General features: G+C 44.4%; 1 protein-coding gene across 1 annotated transcript; it reads left to right on the top strand.

The window, feature by feature from the left end:
• The first annotated feature begins 9,777 nt into the window (after positions 1-9,777).
• LOC120709478 (pathogenesis-related protein PRMS-like) lies at positions 9,778-10,581 on the top strand. Its single transcript, XM_039995131.1, has one exon. It carries the CDS (start codon positions 9,837-9,839, stop codon positions 10,329-10,331), a length of 495 nt encoding a protein of 164 aa, XP_039851065.1. The 5' UTR covers positions 9,778-9,836; the 3' UTR covers positions 10,332-10,581.
• Positions 10,582-11,043: the final 462 nt, after the last annotated feature.

Here is an 11,043-nt window from a genome sequence, read left to right as displayed (position 1 = left end):
TTCGGCCGGCGCGCCTCCCGTGCTGCAATTCCGGCTAGGGACTCCATTGCAAGGCCCCAAATATTTCCAGGGGCCTCTGTGCAATGTTTTGTTTCTTTTTTTTCAAAACAGTGAACTTCAAAAATCCATAAAAAAATCATAGAAAATTCAAAAAAAATACAAACTCAATTGTTCTGAGTTCATTTTAACTAGATCCACACTTTTTGTTACATGAACTTTTTCATTTGATAAGTAGTTTTTGCTCCAATATAAATATAAGTTTATTAGGTTTTTATTTATATCTCAAGTTATAGCCATGTACAGTGTGTTGCAGGCAAAAAGTATCTAGTTGCTGTACAAAAAGTTTGAATGTTTTTAGTTAAGAACAATATCTCAGTATATTGTACATGTTATGTTTTAGTTGACATTGTAATATAAAAAATTAGGCACAAGATATTTTTTTACTATTAGGCATGATATTTACTATATAACAAATTTGTTGATCAACAAGTATTTGTTGATTTACATGTAGATTGACGAACCGATGGCGGATTTCTACCATGAACACTTAACACTCATTGACGAACTAGAGCACACGTACAATATCCGGCGTTTTTTCGGCCGCGCAGTAGTTGTCACCCCGGCTCCATCTCCAGAAGCTCCTCTACAGTCCCCCCTCCAGATCCATTGCAGTGCGCTACGTGATGTAGTGTTACAGAATAGTGGGGTAGAGCTTCCGCTAGAGCATGTCTCATGTTACATGTCAGGTTACTTGCTGCTATGCCCTTCACCCGAGGAGGCCAATCGCATCTTGTCGGCACCATCCATCCGTTTTGGGGAACATGTCCTTGCCCTCCAACCCTGGACGCCCGGTTTTGGTTCCACTGAAGTACCCTGTGATGAGCAACTACCACAACAACCCCTGACACCAGCTAGACGCCCACGATCACCACAAAATCGCATATGACTGCACCTGGTCATATCTGGATTGCCACTGCATCTATTTGCGCAGGTGCAATTGGTGTTACCTAGAATCTTCGCAAACATATGTCAGCTTGTCGACATCGAGAGGGATACAAGTGATTACTCATTTAGGGTGAACACATTTGCAGAATTGGAATCTATACCTAGGCTCGTTTATGTAGGCGTCCGGAAAGTTGGCCAAAGTGGTCCCTACGTGCAGCTGTAGGCAGTTTGGATTCAACCATTTCATCTGCCACCGGCAGACCCACAAGCAGTCGAGCAACACGAGAATGGTAACTGCAGTATTTACAGAACTTTACTTCATTTATGTTACACTATTCCTTCTAACATTTGTCACTCTTATTGTAGATATGAGAGAAGTTCGAGTCCGATTACGTCTTTACCCTAAACCCACCCCTTGCCAGGGTGCGGGGCCTTCTGGACAAGGAGCTGCACAAGGACAACAACGTGTGTAATTATGTATGGTTCAACTAGTCAATACATCGTCCTAATTACATACTTGAGCACCCAAACAATCCATAAACTGCAATATCTCATGTGGATTCTCATGCAGGTCTGATTGAGGAATATGAAGGCAGCCCCTCTCCACGTGAACATGGAAGTGGATCCACCATTGTGGAGGAGACACCACCGGACTCACCAACAGAGGGAACCGAACTAGATCTGAAAGCATATGGCGACAACAAAGATACCGGCAACTACGAAGGTCCCACCCAAATGGTCTCCATACAAGGGTATATTTAGTTGAGCTTCAATCCTTATGTATACAACTATCCAACTAAAACACAATGATGGTGTCTAGTCGTCTGTTTGCTAACTCAACTCCTTTACAGTGACAAAGAATAATAATTCGAAACATGAGGAGACACTGGAAGCGGCAAGCACTCAAGTAAACTATGCTAGCACGTGTCCTCAGGCTTGCCCACGGAGTTCCAGCTTGTTCAGCCCACCGGAGCAACATCGTCGTCGTGAAATACTCGTTGCGCTATGTGTGCTTGTATCATTTCCCTTGCTTTCTCTATGGACTTGTGATAATATGGACTACTAGCTAGTTGTATGGATCGTATCATTTCCATTGCGTTCTGTATGGCATTGCATTTTGAATGATGGAATGATTGTAACATTTATTGCGATGAATATTAGATGGAGTTTCATATCATTCTTTCTCGTCACAGCCGCACCGCCTCCTAATTTTCCCTTGTTCTATGGGTCCCCACAATGGTACGGTTAAATTTTCAAATTTTTTGGCAATGGTTTGCCATTTTTTTAGGATATAACTCATTTTCAGCAGACTTTTAAAAATATTAATTCTAAAAAATAGGGAACCTAAAATATATTCCGGTTTGCACACTATAAAATAGAAAACACAATGAAATATAGTTCACCTATTTTTCTCTTGTTCTATGGGTCTCCACAATGGTAGGGTTAAATTTTCAATTTTTTTGAAAATAATTTGCTATTTTTTTTGCATATAAAACATGTTTTAGTATATTTTGGAAAATATTTGTAGGGGCGGGTGACATCACCACCCGCCCCTAAAAACGATTACTAGGGGCGGGTGACATAACCACCCGCCCCTGCTAATAATTTCCAATTACATTTTGAAATTCAATTAATTCTAAAAAAACAGTAGAAGAACTTAAAAAAGGTGAAACTTTATACCTGCCATTATTGTGACACATGTAACAAGGAAAAAATATGAAAACCAAAAATCGTTGTATATTTGCCTTGAGGGTGTGAAAATCTAAAACCATATAGTTATGTGATATAGTAGTGATAGGGTTATAATGTGATTTACTTACAATGAAATGTAATACATCCTGAAAACTTAATTCTATTATTTTTTTTCCTTGTTTAATTGCTCTCAACAATGGTAGGGTCAATTTTTGAGTTTTTTCGATATGATTTGCTATTTTTCTAGAAATAAAATAAGTTTTAGGATATTTTGAAAAATATTTATAGGGGCAGGTGACATCACCACCCGCTCCTGAAAATGCATTACTAGGGGCGGGTGGTGATGTCACCCGCCCCTACAAATCATTTTCCGGGGCGGGTCGTGATATCACCCGCCCTTGAAAATCCCTCTCCTATAAATTTCTAGGCGAGTTAGGGAATTAGCCATTTCTCGCACTTTGCATCCCGACACCGCCAGGCTGCCGGATCTCGCCACCGCCATCCTCCTCCGCCGACGTCGTCCTCCGCTGCCGCTTCCGTTCTCTCCTCCGCCCACCCTCGCGCCGCCGCGTCCTCCGCCGTCCGCTCAAGCGCGTCCTAGCAAGCACTGCCGCCCTCCTCTCCTCCGCCCTCGCCTGCGCCGCCACGTCCTCCTCCGTCCGCCCAGGCGCCGCCGCAGTTCGCGCCGGCCGTGCTCTAGTACATCCTCGCCGTCCTCTCCGCCGCCCGCGCAGGATCCGTGCCTTCTTCTCCGCCGCACGCGCAGGATCCGCGCCGACCTCTCCACCACCGCGCCTTCGGTGCCCTAGCGCCGCCGCCCCCAGTCGATCCGCGCCGCCGGGGCCGAGGCCAGCGCCAAGCTCCTCCGACCCGCCCTTCCTTCGGGCAAGAGAGGGGCTCGCGGGCCGACACCTCCTCCCCGCCCGCCCACCTCCTCCGGCCGGCCGCCCGAAGACATAGGTTTTTTTTGTGGTGGGCCGACTGACCAGTGGGCCCCGCTGGTCAGCCCCTGTAAATTTGTTATTTTTTAAGCAGTTAACTTGTAAATTTGTTTAAATAATTAAAAATAGCAAAAAAAAATTCGAACCAAAATGGCTAGATGAAAAAGCAATGAACTTGGTTTGAATGTGATTGAAACAATGGAAACTAGATGAAAAGTTCATACCAAATTTGTAATTTCCTAGGTTAAATAAATTTCATAAATATTTTTCATTTATGGAGTAGTTTTATTTAATGTGTGGAACTAGTTTTATTTAGAACAATGAAAATATATTATTATTGTTTTATGAATTATTAGGCAGAAGATATTTTTTTTCTTAGATGCATATGTCAAAATGGATTACATGTGTCTTGTTTTATTAAAGATAAAATAAGATGTGTCCTCGATTTGATTATAAGAAGGAATCGGCAATGTCTCTATTATTTCTCTCTCTCATTCGCGAGAGACAAATGTTTTTTATTTATGGAGTAGTTTTAATGAATGGAGTAGTTTTATCGACGTCGAGAGGGATACAATTGGAAGTAACTGTAAATCTGTAAACAAACTTAACAGAGTGAAAAATAATAAAGGAAATGTCTCATCTACATTTATGCTTACGTTTTTAGAGTGAAAAATAATAAAGGAAATGTCTCATCTACATTTTTGCTTACGTTTTCAGAAGTCGTAAATGTCTCATCTGTCGTCCCCTTCCCCACAAGGGGAAAATGCGATGACGCAATACTTGGAAATTGAGAAAATTGCATCCCAGATGGACTGGAACAATCATGGTGATGCTCAAGATGAATCTAGGGATGACGAAGTTCCGGAGATAGGACGAGGGGCTTACGTAGGCGGAGTGTGGCAGGATCCTCTAGATCCACATCCGTTCCCTGAAAGAGAAAGACGTTCAAGGTCGGAGTTTGATTCGGATTACGTGTCGAGTCCAGTTCGGGTAAAGACTTACTAGCGAGCATTTATTATACATTTTCAACGACTGCGCGTACTGAGTAGCCGAATTGTATGGTCCGTGTAGGAGCCTCCGACAGGAATAGGTGATCGCCGACGCCAACCTGCAAACGCAACAGAGGAAGAACTTGAAGGCAATGAAAGCTCTGGTCCAGAACCTCAATCGACTTCCTCTGGCAGCCAAAATAAAAGAAAACGGGGTCAGCGTGGAAGAAACAAATATCCCGAAGGCCAATGTACGGTCAATGTAGTTAGTCCAACAGGCGAGCCTATAGAGCCTCTTGATGTAAGTGCAAAGTTTCAGAACACAATCGGTTCTATAATAAGAACAAAGATGGTTTTGGATCCAACGATCCCCGACTGGCCAACAGTTTCAGATGGTAGGAAGGAGGCGATGTGGCAACTATTGAGCCGAACCTTTATTTCGCCAAGAGGAACTCAAGATAAAGTGAAGCATTATGCTAAGAAGATGTTGGGTGAAAGTTTTCGCCGGTGGTAGAGTGAACTAAATACCAAGTATGTGCAGAAGGGCCTAACACCTTTTGCAGATTATGGGGACATCACACCACAACAATGGGAAGAGTTTGTTCGGCAAAAGAACTCTGAGGAATCTCTAGCTCTGAGCAAGAGAAATAGAGATCTAGCATTGAGTAACGTACATAAAGTCCGGCTTGGCCCGGGAGGATACCAAAGGAAGGCCGATCAGTGGCGGCGTGAAAGAGAGGCTATAATAGCCGCAGGGCTACCTGACCCTTTTCAAGGCCTTACCGATCGTGGCTAGTTCTGGCTTGAAGCAAGGAAGCCTAAGATAGTGGACGGCAAGCCACATTTTGACGAACCACATACCGAAGCCGTCGCACAAAAAATGTATGAACTTACCGACCTTCAGAGTCGAGGAAAGTTCAAAGCCAAGAGGGACAAGGATGTGCTTAGTACAGCCCTTGGATCCAAAGAGCATGGAGGTCGCGTCAGAGGTGTGTCCTTTAAGTTGTCATTTAAGGATGGGTTCCAAGAGGACCGGTCAACCTACAAGAGGCATGACCGCTACAAGGAAGAGATGATACAAGCAGCAGAGAAAGCAGCAGAATCAAAATTTAGGGAAATGTTTGCACAAATTGTAGAGCAGCAGTCCGGCCAGATTGTGACGATGCCCCCTCCGGTATTAGCCCAATCGAATTCGACATGTGCTCAGAGCAGTGTTGCATCAACGACAGCACAACCATACCCGGTGGATTCTGTAACAAGTACTACTCCATGCATGCTGCTGTATCCGATCGGTAGAGCTGGCAAGATAAAAGAAGTTGCCAAGGCCCACATGGATCCTGCTGGGGCTTTATTTGAGGGAAAACCAATCCCGCCCCTATATGCACGTGTGCGATTGTAGGAGCTCCTAAAATCAAGCTATGAAGACAACGAGATAGACATCCCCACTGCAGATGGGAAGACCACGCTTGGACAATGCGTTGGCATCACCATACTATGGCACAAGCGAGATATTATACTGCTTGTTTCACCATATCTTACCTCGCCATCACCACAATAGTCTCTACCAGGTCTACGATATGTACCGGCCCCGCCAACATCGCTACAAGCTCCAGCATCTCCACCAGCTCCACCATCGCCACCATCTCCTGCAGCTCCACCTTCGCCACTAGCTCCTATATCTCCATCTTCACCACCAGCTCTAGCATCTCCACCAGCTCCACCATCGCCACTAGCTCCTACAGCTCCACCTTCGCCACCAGCTCCTATAGCTCCATCTTCGCCACTAGCTCCAGCATCTCCACCAGCTCCACCATCGCCACCACCTCCTCCAGCTCCACCTTCGCCACCAGCACCTAGGCAAGAATTACCACGAGCGCACACGGGCTCGACTCCACCACCACAACTTGGCCAGTATGTACCACGAGTGATACGGTCTTATGAGAAGGAAGACTCAGAGATTGTAAATAGATGGCACGCAGCAAACACCAAGCAGAGCTCAAAGGATAAGTCCAAGGATAAATCAATGGATGTTTCAGATTCTAGTGTCACCAGATGACCGGGCTTTTCCTTGCCCCGCACTGACTACGACTTCCATCATTATGTTGGGGTCGATGACATAGCAGATTTACCGGAATGTCCGCTAAAATTTGAATATGGTAAGCCATTTCTACCCGACTCTTTGATGGAAGGGGTTCCTCCTTTTATGAAGAGGATGCATAGTTGATACACGAGAGCATGTAGACTTGGACTCAAAACCATTTGGGCTCGGTATGATCCCGATATTTTTGGAGCCAAAACTGAGAGTATCAATGATATCATGTTCGATTGTGAAGATATCCATGACATGTTCCGCCTCAAACAACTCAACATAGAAATGGTCAAAATCTGGTGCATGTAAGTGTTGCATCCAAACTGATACCTTATATGCAATGACCTATAATTATATATGCATACATATCTAATTAGTTGGGACATTTCATTCGACATGATGCAACAACGACAGGCGGATGCTATAAATCGTAAGGTTGCGTTCCTTGACCCATTCGCTATTTGTGAGGCAAGGCACTACGGGCCAATGTTGTGGAAGGACGACCATGATGACCTAAACAAGTGTTCAACGCGCAAAGCAAAAGCTGCAAAGCGAAGAGAGTTCCACAAAGATATCGTAAGGGAAGTTGGTGCATACATATCGCTTCAAATGCAACGGTGGCAGGACAGGGATGTCATATGGGCACCATACCACTTCCGGTATGTGTAATTTCAATCATTTGATATAATATGCACTTGCTTCGACTAATTGCCTATATGATATTTTTGCAGAAATCACTGGATTGCAGTTATGTTACAGCTGAAGCTCGGAAGAATGCTTGTATTTGACTCTGCTGATTTTGAGAAAAAAACATACGCAGAATTCCTATCCATCCTAAAAATGTTAGCAAAATTGTTATCCTTTACATTTATTTTTTCATATATCGTATTGGACATTATACTAAATCTTTCATATATAAATAACTTCTTATTTATTTTTTTCATAAAATAACAGGGCTTACAAGCATTACATTTTCAAAGGAGGAATTCATCCCCCAGATAGACAAGAAGAAATGGTGATACACACACACTTTCCATGCCACAAGCAACCTGCAGTTTCTGTGTACTGTGGATACTACATGTGCGAGCACATGAGGGAGCTCGATAGATGCACAACAGATCCCCAACGTGTAAGGGTCTACATTTTGCTAGGAATAGAAGCATAATTGCATATTATTCTGCTTGCATCTAATGGATGTTTTATTTGCAGGCTTCACGGGAAAAACACAAAGGTCCACTCCATGAGCGACAACTTCTCAATGTAGTTGATGATTTATGTTGTTTCATATTGCATGAAGTGGTCCATATAGATGGATATTTTGTTCACCCGGAGCATGAACTGTCAACTGACTCAAAATATAGAAGCCTCCGTCAGTGGGACAATCAGCTACTCCGAGCCGGCTATAGTAGCATTAGTCAGAACAAATAGGACAAAACAATCCAATTAATTCTATGTGCAATTTCATGATGAATGCATATACTCTAATGATACACTGTACTGATACTTTCTTTGTAATTTTGTTTTGAATATGTAATTAGTTATATTTAAGCATCATCGATCAAAAAATTCTCAATTGCGCGCTAGCTTCATATGTGAAAATTCACGCGAACCAGAAGTGGGAAATAGATTTGGTAAAATTTGGCGGGAAATAAATTTATAAAAATTGGCGGGAAATAAATTTGAAAAATGGGTGGGGCGGGAACCAATTTCCAGGGCGCGGCTAAACATACAAGCCGCCCCTAGAAAACTCATTTTCAGGGGCGGGTCAGGATACTGCCCGCCTCTGAAAAACCTTTTTCTGGGGCGGCTGATGCCTTGACCCGCCCCTGGAAAATCTATTTTCAGGGGCGGGTCAGGGCATTACCTGCCCCTGAAAAACCTTTTTCAGGGGCGGCTGATGCCTTGACCCGCCCCTGAAAACCTGTTTACAGGGGCGGCCCTTTATCCGCCCCTAGAAATCTCGATTTGTAGCAGCGGGAGACAGGGGCGGGTATCGCGCCCGCCCCTAAAAATGCTATTCTACCCGCCCCTACAAACCATTTCTGGAGTAGGGCAGCTGAAGTCATTGTCACGCACCTTGTAGTATATGGATGGTGCTTTGCTAGTGGTGATGCATGCAAGACCCCAAGGAAAAGATGTGGCTAATTAAGCTAGTGTGGTAAATTAACCAGGTAGCATTACCTAACATGTTAAATTGTGACCTTGCAGCATATGTGCATGTATTGCTAGTAGTGGTACAAGCCCCGAGGAACAGATGTGTGGAGTGGCCGCAGTGTGGTACATGGACATTTGTTGGTTTTTTCAGTGCACCCATGTTCATATTACCATCCCATATGGACAAGTAATATTCAGGACATTGCATTTTGGTGCAATATTTGGAACTGTATATATATGGACTTGTTGTAATGAGAACTTTTGCACTTTGGATAACCTGATATGATTTGTCTAGCTAGAAGGCGCTATATCTTGTGCTATTTCTTTGTTTTTGTATACAAAAGTGTGATGTATATGATCGGTTAGATTTGGTTTCTAGCAAAATCTATCATGCCTAATCTTTTTTGAAAGTCTGATTTTGTTTCAATTTTATCTGATATTTCATTTGATCGGTGAGGTCCCAATTGCGAGAGTTTTCAATTCTGGAATTGTAAACCCTGATCGTATCTACCAGCAGCCAGTACTTGATAAGACGACGTATGCGACGGGCACATCATGCTCGCAGTAGTCCAAAAGTATGTTAACGGTCCAGCAAAGCAAGTGCCTCAAGTCCAATTTGGCATGCCCATAACAGAAACAGATAAGCATCCTACCCATTGGGATTTACATCCTAGACAAGAGGACTTGACGACCTCAGGTCCACACTCCACAGCAAAAGGTCCTCTGATTTATTTGAACATCGTTCCAAGTACTAACAGAATCAAGTTGCCTCGACGCTACGCATGCGCGCATGTCCGGCCTGTTCGTGGAATTCTATGCCCCTTCATTACGTGCAAAGAAAACTAGAAAAGATCACCGCCGGCACGCCAGACGACCTTTGATACGCGCGGTTGTATTTTCCAAGCAAACCGGAGAAAATTCACCTGTTTGTCCACTATAAATACCCCTACGCGCACTCGCAAGCTTCCCACAATAAAGAAGTTACAGCCGCAGATCTGCCATTTCTAGCTTCTTCCTTCAATACCTATGGAGCCATCCAAGCTAGTGGTGGTTGTTTTGCTCGTGCTGGCCATGGCGGCCGTGCGGCCTTCCAGCGCTCAGAACTCGCCTCAAGACTACCTCACGCCCCACAACCGGGCCCGCGCCGCCGTCGGCGTCGGCGCGGTGACCTGGAGCACGAAGCTGCAGCAGTTCGCGGAGAGGTACGCCGCGCAGAGGGCCGGCGACTGCCGGCTGCAGCACTCGGGCGGGCCGTACGGGGAGAACATCTTCTGGGGCTCCGCCGGCGCCGACTGGAAGGCGGCGGACGCGGTGAGGTCGTGGGTGGACGAGAAGCAGTGGTACAACTACGCCGCCAACAGCTGCGCCGCCGGCAAGGTGTGCGGCCACTACACGCAGGTGGTGTGGCGTGCCACCACCAGCATCGGCTGCGCGCGCGTCGTCTGCAACAACAACCGCGGGGTCTTCATCACCTGCAACTACGAGCCCCGCGGCAACATAATCGGACAGAAGCCCTACTGATGATCGCTAAACTATATATCTTCTGGCTCATGGATTACGTGGCGTGGGCTCATGGGACTTTCTTCCATTATACGAATAATAATTAATAAGGCATGCACTGAGTAAATAAAGGGTCAGTAGGCCGTGTGCTACCTCCATCTCATAATAAAGCCAATAAAGGAGTTTTCTTTTTTTCTCTTTTTTTAAATAAAGGAGTTTTTTTATTTATAGATTGGTACTATACTACTAGTGCCCGGATGTTCGACTGCAATGTTTTCTTCGGACGGTCTATTGCAATATGGATAAATAACAGTTGCAACATCAGAAATCAAAACTTACAATATTAAATAAAAATATGTATATAAATAATTCTGACCGCCGATTCGGGGATGGAAATTCCCTCAGCAATATTGACATCATGTTTCGTGCAACATCCAAAATGAGACACATAGAAAATAATAATTGCAATACTGATGCTTGTCTCTTGCAACATGTGTCGAGCATCCAACTGATGAGCAAACTTCGGACGTCTGATCCGTAGCATTATCATTTATAGATAGAAGGTTGTTTTTGTTCCTGTTATATACTCCAGGAGTGTGCTACCTCCATCCGCAATACTAAATAAACACAATAATACTCCCTCCGTCCTAATATAGGAGGCGTAACCACTTTTTATTCAAGTTCTATAATATAATGCGCTCTCTCTCTCTAGACACACGTACGGTAGAGTATA

Source organism: Panicum virgatum, chromosome 5K (genome assembly GCF_016808335.1).
Source record: "Panicum virgatum strain AP13 chromosome 5K, P.virgatum_v5, whole genome shotgun sequence".
NCBI classification, from domain to species: domain Eukaryota; kingdom Viridiplantae; phylum Streptophyta; class Magnoliopsida; order Poales; family Poaceae; genus Panicum; species Panicum virgatum.
Note: the sequence above shows the minus strand (reverse complement) of the source record. Positions and strands in the feature narration are given on the sequence as shown.